Below are 20,045 nucleotides of genomic sequence, written 5' to 3'. Positions count from 1 at the left end.
GAGGTATTAGAACCTATCGTAATTAGTACAGTGCTTGGGTGGAGGTTGAGAAGACGAAAGAAGATATTTGTTGACATTGCACTTGAACTTCTGTAAACTGTAATTTTCAGGAAATACGTATGAAGGAAGGTTGTTCCAGAAAACGGCAATTGAATGAATAAACGAGGAAGATGAAAGTTGGTTCTATAAGTTTGAAGTTGGACAGTAAATGGATGTTTGCTGCTGCCGCATGTGTTCGGACTGTTTTGAAAGAGAGAGTGGGAATTATAGAAGCCAATTCAGAAGAACAGTGCCCATGGCAGTATATATAGAAGAGGCATGTAGCAGAAACAGTACGTCTATGAGACAGCTAGTGGAGAGACTCTGTTAGAGATGAATCATTAATTAACCTAACTGCCCTCTTCTGAATGGAATCAAGAAGCCTGAGAGAGGTTTTGGTGGCACCACACCAGATGTAGGAACAATATTCCATGGTAGTGTGAATTTGCGATTTATACAGAGTGAGCAGCTGTTTGGAAGAAATGTAATGCCGAGAGTGAAGGAGAATTGCCGAGAGCGAAGGAGAAAACCAAGTTTTTTAGATGCAGAGGAAGCAATATTTGTAATGTGCTTGCCAAGAGAAATTAGAAGTTAGGGTAATCCCCAAAAAAGATATATCATTTTGCCTAGAAATCGGAGTGTCACTAAAGATAAGCATAGGATATCACTAAAGCATATCACTAAAGATAAGCATAAGATAAGCATTAGAACCCTTTTTGTGAGATATAAGACAAGACTGGGTTTTAGAAGGATTGAAATCAACTAAGTTGTCTTTGCCCCACTGGAGAATTACCTGAAAATCGGCTTTTAACGAATTGGTAGCAGATTTTCAAGAAATTGAAGCTGATTGAGCAGGACAAGGTTTCTCAAAATGGAAAGTGTATTGCAATGTGCTGTCATCTGCAAACTATGGATGGGATTTCCAGTCAATGGAAGAAGGTCATTAATATACAAGAGGAAAAGAGTGGAGGAAAAAATGAACCTTGGGGGACACCGGCATTAGTGTAGAAGTTAGAAGACAGAGAGCCATCTACCATCACCCACAGTGAGCGATCAGAGAGAAAACTGGATAACCAATTACTAAAAACAGTTGGCAAACCATAAAATGGAAGCTTGTTTAGAAGACCTTTATGCAAAACACGAGGCACCTCCATAACCAGGTGGGAAGGAGCAGCAGTGCATAGCACACGCTTCTTGATTAGGCCGGGGTTCGAGCCCGTCACCACCAAATACGGAGGATGAGGAAAGGTTCAGGGAATGACCACCACATATCCCGGAGCAATATGGCCTTAGTTGCGAATGCTCCTAAAAACCAAAAAACAACAACAACAGCAAAACACGATCAAAAGCCTTTGAGATGTCAAAAGCAACTACTTGTGTTTCACCGAACCTTTCCATTGAGTTAGTCCATAAATGGATAACATAAGCCAAAATATCACCAGTGGATCTACACTGACGGAATCCATACTGGCGATCGTTGATCAGATGAAATGTTTCTAGGTAGTTTAAGAGTTGGCGGTTAATTGATTTCTCCGTTACTTTAGAAAGGGTAGAAGTAATTGCAATGGGACCATAATTATTGGATGGGAGGGATTTGTCACCCTTTTTAGGAACTGGCTGGATATGAGCAAATTTCCAAGCAGAAGGAAAAGCACCTTTGGAATACGAAAGTGAAAAAAGGCGGCAAAGAATAGGAGTAAGTTCAGGAGCACAGGTTTTGAGAACAAGCGGAGAAATACCATCAGGACCTGGTGCTTTCTTAGCATCAAGATTCGTCAAAATCCTTCGACATCGTTTTGACGGAAGACCACAGGAGGCATTGAATGGAGCCTGTTGGGAATGGTGGGAGGTGTTTTACCAAGATCATTAATACATGAGTTGGAACAAAAATGGGATACTGGCAGGTCAGCTTTATCCTTGGCTGAAGTGACAACAGAACCATCTGTTTTGGACAGAGTTAGGAGCAGAGATGGGCAAAAGTTGCGGCCAATAGTTTTGGCAAGAGACCAGAATTCTCGGCTACCATTAGGGCAAGAAGAAAGTTTTCTACTCTTAGCCTGTTCAAACTCTAGTTTGAACTGATTAATAACTGCTTTTCAATTGTTGTGAGCTTTGGTGTAGGCAGAAAATGAAACTGAAGAATTAGAAACAAGCCAATTATGATATGCAACATTCTTCTCTTGAACAGCCTTAGCACATTTATTGGAAAACCAAGGTTTAGATAAAGGACAAGATTTTAAAGTGGAGTGTGGGATAAAGGATTCCATTCCTGCAAGAATAATTTCACTGACACGATCTGAGCAAACGTTGACATCAGAAGTTTTGAAACAGTAATCCGACCAAGGAAAAGAAGACAAGAAGTCTCGCAGGTCATCCCATTTTACATTCTTGTAATGCCAAACAACACGAGGTTGGGAATAACCATGAGATAAAGGTTTGGAGATTTGGAGAAAGGATTGGAGAAGATACAATCACCAAGTTGTGATCTGAAGTGCCTAAAGGACCTCACACTTCGACCATGTACTTAGAAGGGTTGTTTGTGAGAAAAAATATCAAGCGTATTGGCTGTATGATTAGGATTGTCCAGTATTCTTGTAGGTAAATGAACAATCTGTGCAAGGTCATTAGTAATTGCAAAAGCCTCAGCATCTCGACCAGCTGGAGTTGCGAACATTAAAATCACCAAGGAAAATTACCTCACTGTTAGGAAAGTTGGACTGGAGAAAGTCACATTGCAAAGAGAGGAAGTCAAAGAGCTCCAAGTGATTAGTGAAGTTGGGAGAACGGTAGAGACAACAGATGAATTTGACAAAATGAGGTAGAGAGATTTTAAGCCAGAGAAGATCAAAGAGAGGAGATTCCAAATTGCCAAGTCTCTGGCAGGGAATATCAGAACGGACATATGCACAAGTACCGCCTTTGAGGTGAAAGGAATCATACAGCGAATAATTTAGGCATCTGAGATGAGCAGTAGTTGAATCAACCGATAACTGAGATTCTGTCAGAAAAAAAAAATAAGGTGTTTGACAGCCTGCAATTGGAAATGGACATCGTTGCGATTAGAATTGAGACCACGTATATTTGTGAAATGAATTAGGAAGTGCTTGGGAGATTTAGATCTTTTCGCAGATATGCTTGCTCTATTAGTTTGACAATTCATGGTGTATTCAATAGTAAGAAAAGTGGGTGGGACATGCTGTGTATGAAGTAATGAAATTTTTGGATATGGCGTATAATTACTTGTGTCAGCCTTTGATCCTCCTTTGTGAATTGGGGTCACATTTGCACATCTCCAGTCAATGGGTACCTCCACTGAGTCCTAGGAAGCTCTCATAATTATGGCTAAGGGTTTGCTTACTTCCTTTACTGGCGCCTCTGTAGCCAGGTGGGAAGGAGCAGCAGTGCGTAGCACACGCTTCTTGATTAGACCAGGGTTCAAGCTTGTCACCACCAAATACGGAGGATGCAGAAAGGTCAGGTAATGACCACTGCATATTCCCGGAGCAATATGGCCTTAGTTGCTAATGCTCCTAAAAAAAAAAACCAAAAATAAATAACTTCCTTTGCTGCCTCCTTTAATATAACTGGATAGATCCAATCCACCCCAGGTGCTTTTCTTGTGTTTATCTTCAACAATTTCTCCTCTACTTTACGCTCATTATTACAAGATTATCTAGCTTACTGCCAGAGTTGAAATCACCTCTGGCATTCTCCTCGCTGAATATATCCTCCTGTGTGATTGTCGATGCAAAATATTCATTTAGTTTGTTAGCTACTTCAGCAGGATCATCAACCTTTGAACCATCGATATCAAGGGGACCAATCTGATTCATCCCCTTCCTTCTAGAGTATACCTAAGTAAAGAACTCTTTGCTGTTTTTCTTTGCATCCTTTTCCAAAGATTTCTCGTAATCTGCCTTCGCCTGCCAAACCTCCTTTGTAACTTGGTTACAGATCAACTTATATCTGTCATAGGCTTCTGTGTCACATGTTAATTATATGTATCCCATGCATTTTTCTTCTCTGCCATATGTCTCCTTAGTTCATCTGACATCCATTTATGCCTAAACCTTGAACAATATTTCTTAGTTGGTATGTAAAGCCTAGTAGCTTCCAAGATAAGTTCTTTGATTTATAATTTTTATAATTCTTATATTAAATTCTTATAATTTAATCCTTTGGATAAAAGTGAAAGCTGGTCCTGCGATAGCATATATGAGGAAAGATTTGTAACCGATTGTTATGTTGTATGTTGGCTGGGGGTGTTTGCAAACTAGCTGAAGTATTCTGCAGTAGTATGTGGTGTGTACGTGGGAGGGGGGGAATGTCGTCCCCAACTGGTATGCCTTTGGTCGCAAGCTTGCGACAATGTGTTTGAACTTGTATGAACATATCTCAACACTCCCAATAATGTATTCAATTTGTTATGTGCCTGTTTTTTATTTCAGAGGCGTGTGCTTCAAGTCACAAATCTTGTCGACAAATTAAAAATTCTCTGCATCCTAACGATTGGTCTGTATCAAAGGCCTCCATAGATTTACAAAATTATGATGATATTATAATTTACCAGAAAACAATGTGTAATCGATATTGAATGTGGATTTTATAATGTTCCACAAAAATATTTATTTATTCAACAAGTTAACCAAATGGGGAATAAAATAAAAGAAATGTGACTTCCTAAATTGAATACACATGACAGTTCAGCCTCACGTGAACTTCGGGCAAATAAAGACAATATTATTCAGAGAGCTGATAAAGGAGATACAGTGGTTATACTCGATAAACCTGATTATATAAATAAATTAGATTCAATTGTATCAGATACCTCCACTTGTAAGTAGACCCGCCACTATTTACCGATTTGGTCACTCAATACAATAAAATGTTAACCACATATCGAAAAAACGACTACATTACTATTGCTCAGTTAAAGGAATGGAAGGCCAGAACATTCCTACACTTTTCGGTCAGGTAAAATTACATAAGACCGTATTTCCTATTCAGCCTATTGTTTCCTACAGAAACTCGGCATTTTCATCCTTGGCCACATATGTAAATAACATTATAAAACTTTTTAGTCAGGTGATAAAATTTGGGATTAAGAAATACCATACATTATATAATAACCTAGTAGTGTAGACTTGGTGATAATGATAATTTATTATCACTAGATGTTACCTCATTATATACAAATGCAAATGTTGAATACACATTAGATATACTTTGGGATGTGTTAAATAATAACTCAATACTGGTTAATTATACGAAGCTTCCTATCAAGGAAATTTTTCACTTGATTAAACTCGTAGTTGAAGCCAACTATATCACCTTTCGAGACAAAGTATACAAAAAATTTTTGGTTTGCCAATGCGGTTAAGCCTGAGTGGCTTAATATCGTAGATCTATCTCCCAACGATTGAGTGTATACATTTGATGCCTTTTCTACCCCTTATCACATGTTATTTTATTTTATTTTGTTATTTTGGTTTTTTTTTTTAGGAGCATTAGTAACTAAGGCCATATTGCTCTGGGAATATGCGGTGGTCATTCCCTGACCTTTCCGCATCCTCCGTATTTGGTGGTGACGGGATCGAACCCCGGTCTAATCAAGAAGCGTGTGTTACGCACTGCTGCTCCTTCCCACCTGGCTACGGAGGCGCCCCTTATCACAAAGTATGGGAGGTATTTAGATGATGTTCTATTTATTACTGATAGTAGCTCTATCCAAGACATTTTACCTTCATTTAATAATATTCATTCTTGACTCAAATTTACATTTGAAAGGAAAAATACAGATACTAAGTCATTAAATTTTCTAAATTTCATACTTACTCGGGACTCGAATAGAATCCAATTTAACATCTATCTTAAACCTAAAAACACCGGTATGCTTCTGCATTATAACAGCTATCACCTGTTCACCTACAAAAGATTGATTATCTTTAATCAATTTCTCAATGCTTATAAGTATTCGACGACCCCCTTGCTACAATAAATGAATTAGGATACAAGCTAAGGATAGGATACAAAAAACTACACCAACCAGCAATAGTAATATGAAAAATACTTTATTTCTCTTCCATATGTTGAACAGTGGCACAAACAACTTCTTCAAACAATTTAAACAGATTCTTTAAAGATACCGAATTTAAAATTGTAGTCATGCCAATATGGAAATTACACACTATACTGAACAATCGCTCAGTCCTTTCCTCGTTTGCAACACAAATAAATGACTTGGTATAAAACATTTCTTGCAGTGAATGCGACTCGTCTTGCCAAGGTTCTATATAGTTTCCTCTGAATTTTCGTGTTAATCAACACGTGGCCTCAGTTCGTCTTCTTGTTCAGCAGCGTCAGAATAAGCCTTTCATGTCGTTAATGAAAAACATACTTTTTTATTTAACAAGGCCAAAATATTTAGTGTCCACGTAATTATACAAGTCTATTAATTACAGAAACTGTTGAAATTAATTTATATGAGAATTCTCTTAATGTTCGCCGGCCATATCTAATTTCTGATTCGTAGTCTTTTACGTGCATGTGCAAAGACAAATAATCTCTATTTAAGTTTCATTCTCACCCCTATTCGATAATTTTCATTCCTCTGATCACAACATACTGTTGAAAAGCATTGACAGCTTCAGGAAGGAAAATCGTTTTTCAATTTTTTTTTGTTAAATTAATTTTTAACTTAATTTTTAATTGCAATAAATTGATTTTTGTATTCAAGTAATTGCTAATTATTTCTTACTGTAGTGTTATATTTTTGAGTTTTTGTTTTAATTTCTGTAGAGTATCATATTGAGGTGTTCTGTGTATCATATTGAGGTAAACTCTTATGCTTTTTCAAATAGTAGACTTTCAGAATAATGGCACCTTTGTGGATCCAACATGCCGTTATTTTGATTTTTCTGTTGTCTTTAAAGTTTTGTTTTTAATATATTTAATGTAGACATAATGAGGCTAAATAAGAAATAGAGAGATTAAGAATGCAGTTTTATTAACTGCACATAAAAAAAATAAACATGTTGGCGATCCAATGTCAACACGTTACATTCTGCCATTAATACACTCCTGCTTATGTCCCATTCTATTTTTTTTATTATATTAAGTTTAGTCTGTGTGGGTGGCACAGTGGTATCGTCACCATCCTCCCTACACCAGGTGGAAAAGACCTGGCTTCGAATCCCATCGATGAAGTGAGGAACTTTTATGGGCTTTTTTCTCTTTGTGGCTGAGTTAGTCAGTCTCAGACATAGATAGCAAGGTTTTTGCTCCAGAAACTGGGGTTTTTTCTTCCATCAAAACAGGCAAATCAACCAGAGAACACACGCATTTTACAGACACAAATGTAATCCTAATGTAATTAGTGACCCTAATGTAATCGTTTGGATTATATCAAGTTTAATCATGTAATCGTTTGGATTATATCAAGTTTGTCACTAAGCTTTAATGTTGTTCTTCTTTTCTTCTCTGTTTGAGGTTTATTAACTTTAGGAGCCATAGTGAGGGGCTTTTAATATAAAATAAGCATAAAACAGCGGTATAATCCATGATATCAGTACAGAATTCACTTTCAAAATGGCGAGCATAAACAGATATAATAATCATGTGACTTCCCTTTTTCCTTTCTTTTTTTTTTTTTTTCGGCACTGCAAGACATTTGCACGGTATGTAAAAATTCGATCTCAATGTGCCATTAGCTTGACTGTTCCATTATTCGGGGTGCCATTATTTCAACAGTCTACTGTACTCCCTAAATCTAGTCTGTAGCCCCTGAAATAATTGTCAAGAAACAACTTGCCCTAGAGCAGTGATGTGCAATCTGTGGGCCGCATGCTGCTCATCTGAACATTTTTTTGTGGCCCGTCTCAGCCTATAAGAATATTTTAATAAAATAAATAGTTGCCAAAAACATAAATGTTAATAATACATAACAGATGTCATTTCCACACTACCTACATCAGTAGTGTGCTAAATAGAGAAATAGAGAATATTCTTGCATTGATGAGTAACATAAATAGTTGTTGTTAAAACATAGTGTTCATGTCACAGTTATTGCCTGCTACATATGAAATATTGCAGATGTGAAGTACGGCTCAAATTAGAAATAAGAGTTCTAACTATTGATGATTTAAAAATACATTGTTTTACTGTACCAGTGTTAAGCTATTATTGTATTATTTTAAAAGTGTTCCCTCAATTCATTGCTTCATTCCATGCATGCTCAGCAAAATATTTTTGAAAAATGTTCTGAAATCTCAGACCTTAGAAGTGAGTTTTGAAATATCTCAACTAATAGCTCAGTCATCAAAACCTTTTTCTGATAGGGATTTTGTAAAAATATGTTTACTTCTTTCATTACAAAAGTTATGTTACAAAAATTGTACAAAAAAGTTTGAAAATATCAGATTAAACAGGGACTCGATTCAAAGGCAAGTAGCCAATACTTCAAATGATATCCATCAAGGATCAACTCTGTATATGGTATCTTAGATATCCTGTGGTCGGGGGGTTCTGTTATTTTTAATACTTGTGATTTTTTTCACAATTAAGTTTTCCAAAAGTTTGAAACAGTGTACTTGCTTTTCGCTTCAACAGCACAATTTCCTAATTTTGTACATGGCATGATGGCTCGATAAGCGAATTTGGGTTCCCCCATACAATATCCAGATAATAGCTTTATAATAACTTAAACACAGAGCCCCTGCAACAGATCATTGAGTCTAGAGTCATGCTTCTTGCAATTCTGCAATAGATTCACCAAATATAGGCAGCATTATAACAGTAACTCAGACAGAGAAAATTCAGGAAACCAGTAAAATTCAACACTATGCTCTTCAGTCTCAGGCAGATGTACATAATTTTTTTGAATGCACTCATTGATTTCATAAATCTTCACAATGCTGCATTGCTTGCCAAAAATTTGTCAGTCCTCATACATGCAGGAATCAGATTTCCAATCAGATGAAAAGAAATACAAACAGCAGCCTGCCTTCATTCTAGTAATTAGCAGCTCAATGCGTAATATACTGCAACATCTTATTTAGTTAAACATAAATATAAATCATATCAGAGTTTACATATATTAGCATTAGCATTAGTAGAGGCATATGATGCAAGAAAGCAAACTTATGCAGCATCAGCCAAAAAAAAAAAAACTTCCACTTCACTCCTCCATTCTTTCGAAATACCTGTCCAGCTGAGCCTTAAATTTATTTAGTCTATTAACTTCCACAACAAGGGATGGAAATCTGTTCCACCAACCAACTACCCACTGGCTAAAGGCAAATTTCCGCACATCTATCCTACATATGTCTTTCCTCAATTTGAATTTATGCCCTCTCGGGTGATTATTCTGAGCAAGAGGCAGAATCTTATCAGCACTGAGCTTGCTCAAACCATTCAAGGCTTTAATGCCTCTATCAGATCACCTCACTGGTGCCTAGTCTCCAGACACTAATTTGCAAAACTTAAGCCTTTCTTTGTAAGAGCAACCCTTTGTTCCATTCACTAATCTTGTTGGCCTTCTCTGTACTCGTTCCAGCAGCTCTATATCCTTCTTAAAATGAGGCCTCCTGATCTATATACAGTACTCAAGGTGTGGCCTGACCATTGCCTTATACGAGGGAATAATCACCTCCTTATTCCTGCTAGAAAAATTCCTGTATATCATCGATAAGACACCATGAGCTACTCTTGTAGCCCATCTACACTGCTCAGAGAACTTCATATCTGCCTGCACAATTACCCCCAGGTCCTTTTCATTCTCTGCTACTGTCAGTGTAGTACCACAGAGTTGATACGTTGCTCTGGGGTTGCTGTTTCCCATATGTAGTACTTTACATTTGTCAATGTTAAACTTCATTTGCCACCTCTCAGCCCATCTGCTCACCTTTCCAGGTCCTGTTGCAGCAGCATAGCGTCAGTAGTGTCCTTAACAACCCTGCCAACCTTTGTATCGCCTGCAAACTTGGACATTAAGCTTGATATACCATCATCAATATTATTTATAAATACAGAAAACAATAATGGACCCAGCACTGAACCCTGAGGGATTCAACTAATAACATTAGTCCACGATGAGCAGTGTCCATTGATTACCACTCTCTGTCTTCTCCCCTCAACCACCCCTTTATCCATAGCAGCAATTTGCCTCCAATGCCACACTGCTCCAATTTGTGCAGCAGTCTTCCATGTGCAACAGTATCAAAAGCCTTTCTAAGATCCAAGTATATAATATCAAAGTTATTCCCTGCATCCAGTTCTTTTGTGACTGCATCATAGTATCCAAATATGTATATTGCTATATGTATGTTGCTATATGTATATATATTTTTTTTTCACTGTTTTATTTCTTCTGTACTAAATTATCTGTCCCTGGCCAGGTGCTGTAGAGGGCTTGCTGTTATATGCAATAAATAAATCGTTATTTATTTTTGTTCCAGATTTTTTTTTTTTTTTTTTTTTTGACTAGTGTTATGGGGGATGGACAGGTGATGTGAGAATATTTTTTTATTTTATTTTATTATTTTATCTTTTTTCAATCAGTGCTGTACAAGCATGTTCAACCAATTCTGTTGAACAGGGCCCCGTGCTCAAATGGTCTAAATAATAATATCATCCACGTCTTTTCTGCATATTTGTCAGCAGGCCTACTGCCATCTTAATGTCTAGTTACCCAAATTATCGTCACTCCAAGAGCACTTGTGCAAGTCACCTTAAATTACTAGAAGTAGAGTGCATACTTCATTCTCAATGTATACGTTTCATTTGAAAATGAACATAGTACATTATTTAAAAACATCATTTTTGTGTTATACTCACTTTCAATAATATCTCTATTGTTTTTAAGATTGATTTTAACAAGCCACATTACAGTGGCATCAAATTAAAGATCCCATTTCAAGCTAAAAAGAGTTAAAAATTATTTAAGGCTCTCCATTTCCCAGTAAAGACTAACTTCACTGTCAATTATTTCCATTGAAAATGATGTAGCAAAAAAAAAATTAGTAATGACAACATCATTAATGATTTTGCAGCCAAAAGGGCTAGAAATATTTTGTAATTATCTAAACAATGTTTTTTTGTAATAATTGCTATAATAATATGTAAATGTGTGTGATTGGTTCCAATTATTATATATTCCTTTTTCCTGTTTTTATGAGATGACTGCAATTGTTAAACAATATTGTTGATTAACATTAAATATTATTCGTGTTTAAAATTTTTCAGTATAATATAAAATTATTTAATTATTTCGTAGTTACTATAAAATTTGAAAAAAAAAAAAAATTAAAAAACTCACTATTTTACAAAAACACTCCATATAAGTTTTTCACAGGACCCCAGGGCCCACAGGTAATTCTAGAATAGAGCCCCACAAATTTTGGAGCTGTTCCATTATAGGCATTTTATTTATTTGTTTATTCTACAACGTGTCATTTTGGTTTATTATATATGCATACTTTTAGGTGTATTCTTTGCAGTTCCGTGGAAGTTCATGTGAGACAGCTACCTTAAGCTTATAAATTTCCACTACTCTGCAAAGGTTGTTGTTGTTGTTTGGTTTTTAGGAGCATTAGCAACTAAGGCCATATTGCTCCAGGATATGCGGCGGTCATTCCTTAACCTTTCCGCATCCTCCGTATTTGGTGGTGACGGGCTCGAACCCCGGTCTAATCAAGAAGCGTGTGCTACGCACTGCTGCTCCTTCCCACCTGGCTACGGAGGCGCCTACTCTGCAAAGGAAATACATACCAGCATACATAGGAATTGTGGGAGGGAGGATATATGATAAGAAAAAATCATTGCAACAGGGATGGGTGCTTATTTTAAGGGTCTTCCCCCCCCCCATATCCAAAAATCACGTATTTCTGTGACTTATCCTGTCTGAAAATGAAAAATACATATACCTTATATAAATAAAAGAATAATAATTCTATTTGTAATACATAGATTTATTATTCTTTTTTTTGATATGATGATCATGTTTTTCAATCATGAGGTTCAGCACTTGTGGTGCAGTTATGTTCATTTTAAAGAAAGTTTTCTTCAGATTGCACGTGGCATGATTTCCAGATAATTTGAAACATAAAGTGTTTGATTTTACTGCTCATTCTTTAATGTAATTCTTTTTACTCTGCAAGATAGTAATATCAGTAAGAACTTCTATATTGTCAAAGGTATATGTATATATGTATATATATATATACATATCTATGTATATATATGTTTTATATTTTCAAGTTTTGTATATTGCTCTTTACTTCTGTATATGCAAATTGATTTATTAGTTTATATTGTGTATTATTTAGACATGAGATGCAGCATTTTACTCGAGTTATGCAGTCATATATCTCAAGTCAAGTTTTGCAGGTAACATGGCAAGACTTTCAGAATATTCTGAAGCAAAAAGTGAACAGTTTAGATGACCTTAGGGAAGCACATGCTTATTACATTAAAACAGCGTGCTTTAGGTAATATAATTTTTATGATTAACATTGATTATTTTTCATTTATGGTATATATTTCTGTCTCATTAATTGGCTTCACAAACATTAAGTTGGAATTTATACTGTGAAAAAAAGATAAATTTTGGCTGTATTATAGTGATGACAAACAAAGGCAAGAAACCAAGCTTAAAGAGCATTGGCCAAAAAAACCTTCCCTCATCACTTGTCCATCCCTCCAATAATTTGTCTAGTTCTTCCTTGAATTTATTCTAATTATCCAGTTCCACAACAACAGATGGAAGTTGTTGCACCCCCCTGTCTAGATCAGTATTAGTATCACCTACATAGTGCAAGCTTAGGTTGGTGCACCAGAAGCCTGTAGCTTCTGTTACACCAACCAAAAAAAAAGGAGAGGTAGAAAATACAAATTATATTCTTTTCTCCTCAAGCAGGTAACTACCACTGCTAACCTGGTACAGTTTAAGAGCGCAAGGGATTGGACAGACAGTAAAGTTGGTGCAACTGTAGTGCTACTCAACATACAGTATCTCAGCCCCTCGACGTGGGCACCTGTACGTGGTGAGGGGACCTCCCAGTGACGCTGCTGGACTTCCAGACTAGCATCACTGGGATCTAACGCCCATACCTTGGTTCCAGGGTTACATCGTTGGAATCCGGCGTGTGCAGCCGTGCGCCGCGACCTGTGGAAGCGGAAAGGGGGATCCTGGTGGTTGAGGGGCCCAGCCTTAATACACCACTTTGGCCCCTGCTTCGACGAGACGGGTGGTCCCGGACCGGCTCGACTGGGATCAATCGGCGGGTGGTATTATACTGCTAGGGTCAACTGCGTTCCAATAAGTCTCCCTCCCTATGGTCCTGGGACGGGATAAAGACTTATTGGTAACGTGGGTATGGTGTTCTAAGCGAACTCGGTGTCCCATTCGTGTACGCAGTACCTGCTAGTTCACGAGTGGGCGCCCCCTCGTAGGGCTCCGTGGTGGGTGAGGTACTTAGGCATCAGACATTTTTTCTTTACTCCTATGAGTAATTTAAATCCTTCTTCTGGGGCCCCAACAAGGCCCCTACCTAATCGAGATGATGACGCAGATAACACCTCTGCAAAATGAGCCAGAACTGAGGATAAACCACCACCATCAGTGACACCGCTTTTCCTCATTCTCCATTCCACCGGAGAGCAGTCCATTGGAAAGATGTCACCCTTCTTCATCCAGAAAGGATTAGAAGGGTTGGCTGGTTCACCCAAATCTGTTAAACGACTGCGTTCTGGCGACCTTTTGGTCGAAGCTACAAATATTAAACAGGCAGAAAAAATCCTGAACGCCACATCAATAGGGGGAATACCTATCATTGTAACCCCCCACAAAACTTTGAACTCTTCAAGAGGCGTCATTTCAGAGTGGGACCTTCTTCATGTTTCTGAAGAAGAGATCTGCTCTGAATTAAAAGACCAAGGAGTGACAGCTGTCAAAAGGATATCAATGAGAAAGGATGGGAATCTCGTCCCTACCCGAGTTCTCATCCTAACGTTTAACACCCCACGGCCTCCAAGTTCCATCAAGGCAGGCTATCTAAACTGCCCAGTGAGGATTTATATCCCAAACCCACTGCGGTGCTTTAGATGCCAAAAATACGGCCACTCACAAACATCTTGTCGTGGTAACCCTGCCTGTGCTCGATGTGGTGCGAAAGACCACGAGAGCAAGGAATGTTCAGCTTCTAAACCGATCTGTGTAAATTGTCAACAAGATCATCCTGCCTACTCCAGAGCATGCCAGCGGTGGAAGGATGAAAAAGAAATACAAAAACTGAAGACAGAGCTGAATATCTCCTACCCAGAGGCCAGAAAACGTAACCAACCAGTAAATAGCGGGAAACCTTCATACGCCCAGAAGGTTTCTGCTAAGTGCACTATCGGGACACAAACTGAGATGACTATTCCACCAAAAGAGTCATTCACCCCGATTGCACGCTATTTATTGAGTTCTCAAAAGCCCACCAAAAAAACACAGTCAGTTGCCACTCCTATATCCGTACCTCCTAGTGCTCCACCACTACCAAAACCAAGTGGTAAAGAGCCTGCAGTAAGAACAGAAACAATGGATGTAGAGAACAAGGAGGTACAGGATGAATCTGTCTTGGAACTCTTTGCGGAGGAAGAAATGGACACGGGACAGCGTCCATTCTTCCCCAAAAAAGATAAATCCAAGACTGACAAAAGTAAGCCCTCAGCACCTCGGAAGCCGCCTGATGGACCCACCAAGCCAAAGTAATGGCTAAATTCCTACAATGGAATTGTCGTGGATTCCGGCGAAATACTGATGACATCAAGGCCCTCCTGCAAAAGCACGAGCCAGTTTGCTTTTGCTTGCAGGAGACTTATCTAAAGGCAAATGATGATCCCACATTGCATAACATCACAATCTTTCGTAAGGATAGAATTGCGGATGGTCCTGCTCATGGAGGAGTGGCTATCCTTGTGGGTAATCAGACCCCAGTTCAGCCCTTGCTAATTACAACCAGCATTGAGGCTGTTGCAATTCGCCTGACAGTGGGATTTTTATTAACTGTGTGCTCTATTTATTTGCCACCTGGGACTGACATCTCCCAGGAAGACCTTGATGATCTTGTATCGCAGTTGCCTCCCCCTTTCTTACTTCTCGGGGATTTTAACGGACATAACACCCTGTGGGGTAGTGCTAACATCAATGGAAGGGGACGGGTCATAGAGCGTATGCTCAATGACAATGACCTTTCCTTTCTAAATACTGGAACAAACACCTTCTTCCACATGCCTACCCATACCTTTTCTGCCATTGATCTCTCTATCTGCTCCCCTTCTCTACTCCCTTCACTCACTTGGGAAGTGGAGGAGAATCCATTTGGAAGTGATCACTTCCCTGTGATAACCTTGTTACACAGCGGGAGACCATGTCTTCCCTTCAGGTTACCACGGTGGAAGATTGATCAGGCTGACTGGACTGCCTTCCAACATCAGGCAAATTTTGAACTCAGTACGGTCAGTCAGGAGCCGATCAATGATGCAGTAACGTACATCACAGAAATTATCGTCCAAGCAGCTGCGAATACTGTTCCAAAAACATCTACCCGGTTTCCACCATTTCCCAAACCTTGGTGGAATTCCCAATGCACAGCAGCAAAAAAGGCTCAAAACAAAGCGTGGGGGATATTCCGTCGATATCCTACCACGAACAACCTTATAATGTTTAAACGTGCACGAGCCAAAGCACGCTACATCCGCCGTCAGAGTCAAAGGGAATCGTGGATCCGTTTTACATCATCTATTACCCAGTCTACCAACTCTAAGGTAGTCTGGGATAAAATCCGGAAAATGAAGGGAAAACATACATCCCACCCTACTTCAATCCTAGATTATAATGGATGCGCTATTGCAGATCCAACTGCAATAGCCAACTCTCTTGGGGAAACATTCTCTAAAATCTGTGCAACATCTTCTTATTCCCCAGAGTTCCTGGTCCTGAAACAAAAAATAGAAAAACAGGCACTTAATTTTAAGTGTAAGAGCGACTGTCCCTACAACAGGGAATTCACTATACATGAACTGAAAAGAGCCCTCACTCTTTCCAAAGCAAGTGCTGTTGGACCAGATGGCATCCATTATGATATGATTAAACATCTTTCACCAAAATCTATGGATTATCTGCTCTTTCTGTATAACAGAATCTTTACCGAAGGGCAGTTTCCGGATTCCTGGCGCAAGGCAACCGTTCTTGCCTTCGCTAAGCCAGGAAAGGATCCAAAAGTCACTAGAAATTATCGTCCCATTGCTCTGACTAGCTGTTTGTGCAAAATCCTGGAGAGAATGGTGAATTCTCGTTTAATCTGGTATTTAGAAACCAATGACCTTCTCTCCAACATCCAGTGCGGCTTCCGAAGGAACCGGTCCACTTTGGACCATCTTATTAGACTGGAAACATCCATCCGGGATGCTTTCCTAAAACGTGAACACTTGGTGTCGGTGTTCTTTGACATGGAGAAAGCGTATGACACAACTTGGAGATTTGGCATCTTAAAAGATCTGCACAGCCTAGGCCTTAGAGGGCATCTCCCCGTGTTTATTCAAAACTTTTTAGCCAATCGATCTTTCCAAGTTCGTGTGGGATCCTCACTCTCTCGCTCCTTTAGCCAAGAGGAGGGAGTACCACAAGGATCAGTATTAAGTGTCACGCTTTTCGCCATCAAAATAAATTCCATCACAGAACAACTTCCTCCAACTGTAAACAGTGCCCTCTATGTTGATGACTTTAGCATTTTTTGTCAGTCATGCAACATGAGGGTTATTGAAAGACAACTGCAGAAAGCCATTGACCGCCTCAACTCCTGAGCACTTGCAAATGGCTTCAGGTTCTCGCCGGAGAAGACCGTTTGCGTACATTTTTGTCGTAAGCGTAATCTTCATCCTGAACCTGAATTAATGCTCGGACAAAATGCTATTCCAGTAGCAGCGGACACAAAATTCTTGGGACTCGTATTTGATAAAAAGTTGACCTTTCTGCACCACATCCGTCAACTTCGCACAAAGTGCACACGCGGGCTTAATATTCTCCGCTCGCTCTCCTCTACATCTTGGGGAGCGGACCGATGCACGCTTCTTCGGCTTTACCGTGCACTTGTGCGATCCAAACTTGATTATGGGTCCCAGGTATATTCTTCAGCCAGAGACAGTGCCCTTCGATGGCTGGATCCTGTCCATCACCAGGCTCTTCGTATCGCTACTGGAGCATAAAGAACATCTCCTGTCCAGAGTTTATACGTCGAAGCAAATGAACCACCGTTATCGCTTCGACGTAAGCAGTTGTGTCTAAACTACGCTTTTAAACTGAAATCCCTGCCAGACCATCCTACGTGGCTATCCGTTTTTGAGCCACGATGGGAAAATTTGTACAATACCCGTAAGACTGCTAATCGTCCTTTTGGTATTCGTCTCCAAGAGCTACTCATAGAACTTGATATCAAGGTAGACAAGGTTGCCCAAACACCGAAGCAACCCCTTCCACCCTGGCATGCTCGTATTCCAATATGTGACTTGTCCCTTAAAAATTGGGGAAAGTCGGACACTCCATCATCGGTCTACCTGCAGCTTTATTCAGCACACCGAGCTGAACATTCTGACTTCGCGCCAGTTTACACAGACGGTTCGAAGTCAGAATCATATGTGGGATCTGCTGCTGTCTTTAGGGACACCACTACATCGGAGCAGATTCCCTCTGAATGCAGTATATTTACTGCAGAGCTGCACGCTATTGAGTTAGCTTTGGATCACATCAGTAAATGCCAAAACCAACGGTTCATTTTATATTCTGATTCTCTTAGTGTGTTACAGGCTTTAATAACCGTGAGATTTAATTCTCATCCAGTTCTGTCTAGCATTCAGCAGAAGATTCACTTCCTCCGTGAACGTGAATATGATATCCGCTTCTGCTGGATTCCTAGCCACATTGGGATTAAGGGAAATGATTTGGCTGACACCGCAGCCAAATCAGCAATTCCCAGAAATAATCGCTGCCTGTCAGTCCCCTATACAGACTACAGGCAAAGAATACTCGAGAAAATACACTCCCAATGGCAGGACTCGTGGAATAGACAGACTGGAAATAAACTATATCGTATAAAGCCTGTAATTGAACCGTGGCAGTCCAGTCTGCGCAGGAATCGTAAGGAGGAAGTTGTTCTTGCCCGGACCCGCATAGGACACAGTCATTTAACTCATTCATTTTTGCTGAGGGCTGATGACCCTCCTATGTGTGAGTCTTGTGGCACAGTTTTATCAATTAGACACATTTTAATCGAATGTCCAGTTTTTAGCAGTATCCGTCTTACCGCTTTTAATCATCTGACTGAGCCATATACACTCAGTCAGATTTTATCCGACAATGACAATGTGTCTGCTATTTTTAGATTTTTAAAGTCAATAAATATTTTTACTCGTTTATAAAATCTACATTTTTCTTATACTTCTTGACATAGTGACCTAACTAATTAGGTCACTGAAAGTTTAAATTATTTTATAAATGACATGGTCTTGGCGCATTATAGCCTTAGTAGCTAATGCGCCAATAAAACCAAAACCAAAACCAAACCAAACAGTATCTCAGCAGCTTCCTTTGAATTGCAGCACTTATACTGCATAACTTTATGCTATTAATTTTTAATGTTAATGACAATATAAAAGTTTAGAAATCTTATAATACCGTATTGGTGGACTAATAATAGAATAGCAATTGCTTAAAAAATGGTACTCACCTTGAATAAATCTGCAGTGGTATATTGAGAAGAGGTGGTTAGTATTTAGGTTAAATTGTTAGCTAAGAAACTAAGGGGGAAATGAAGAAAAACAGAATTTAAAATAAGCGCAAGGAGGTAGAAGTGTACATGTCTGATCCTTGATTGTCATTGAAGAGGGAAGAAGTATTTTGAAAGCTTGAATAAAATAATATGATGAGGCCAATAGTCATCACGAAGGATTTTCATTAAATAATAACGTCTTCAGTTGGCAATTAAATGGGCAGAGAACGCATGTTGTTTTAAGGGTTTAAGTTTATACTCTCGTGATGCACTTTTTGACACGTGGGAAATTTAACCGCGAAAGGTTCCAAGCTGGTGAATGGTTGAAGGGGAGTTTGGCGTTAATAATTTTAAGATTAGAATGATGTCGACACCATTCAATCACGAGTGCTTCATCTTGAAGAATTCTATAATTAGATTTGAGTTTAATAATGGAAATAGCAGAGTCGACGAGAGAGAGAGGTGTGATTGTGGGTTTGGGCATGGATTGCGAGTTCTGTACTGGCTTGACTTGTTCTAAAACTGTTGAAATGGTAATATGCGCAGGTGTTGGAGGATTTGGAAGAACTGAATTTGGTGGTAGTACTGCCAATGTAACAGGCGTCACAGTTTGGCTGACATTTTATGAGGTATATTATATTATTAAGATCGTTGGTGGAATAAGTGTGTGTATCTTTATAGGAATTAAAAAAAAAGATTCTAGTTTATTGTAAGCGGTAAAGACGAGAGAAATGTCTGTGTTATTAAAAATACGATGGAATTGTCCTGCAAGTTCACTATGATAGGGGAGGACTATACGAGTATTGGTTTTGTTATTGTGTCCGGTTGGATTAATAATTTTATTTTTGGTGTGGAAAAATTTTTTAGGATGAGTTGAGGGGGGGGTAACCTCTGGCTAGAAATTTTTCGGTAAGGTATTGAAGTTCATTATGTAGGTCATCTTGTGAGGAGCTAAATTTTAAGGCGTTGTGAATTTGGTTGTGTAAGACAGCTTTTTTAGTGCTGAGGGGGGGGTGAAGAGAAATGTAAGTACTGGCCAGTGTGCATGGTTTTGTACCTGTTATATAGAGGGTGAGATTGAGAAAATTGATCTGGTTGTTCATTCCGAATTCAAGGGTGAGTTTAGCCTCTCATGTACCCCATTAAATTTTGAAAAGAGATTGTTAATGATGGGTCTATTGCCTATAATTAGGATGTCAA

At 38.9% G+C, this 20,045-nt stretch overlaps 1 protein-coding gene across 1 annotated transcript in view; it reads left to right on the top strand.

Annotated features, from left to right (window-relative positions):
- The window catches only part of Grip163 (gamma-tubulin complex component 6), a 916,232-nt gene that overhangs the window by 785,682 nt on the left and 110,505 nt on the right, over positions 1–20,045 (top strand). The window contains exon 28 of the mRNA XM_090384619.1: positions 12,363–12,524. Within this exon, the coding sequence (XP_090240745.1) occupies positions 12,363–12,524 (162 nt within the window). The remainder of the gene's footprint in view (positions 1–12,362; positions 12,525–20,045) is intronic.

This window comes from Mastigoproctus giganteus, chromosome 11 (genome assembly GCF_048544385.1).
Source record: "Mastigoproctus giganteus isolate SK-2022 chromosome 11, ASM4854438v1, whole genome shotgun sequence".
Lineage (NCBI taxonomy): Eukaryota > Metazoa > Arthropoda > Arachnida > Uropygi > Thelyphonidae > Mastigoproctus > Mastigoproctus giganteus.
Note: the sequence above shows the minus strand (reverse complement) of the source record. Positions and strands in the feature narration are given on the sequence as shown.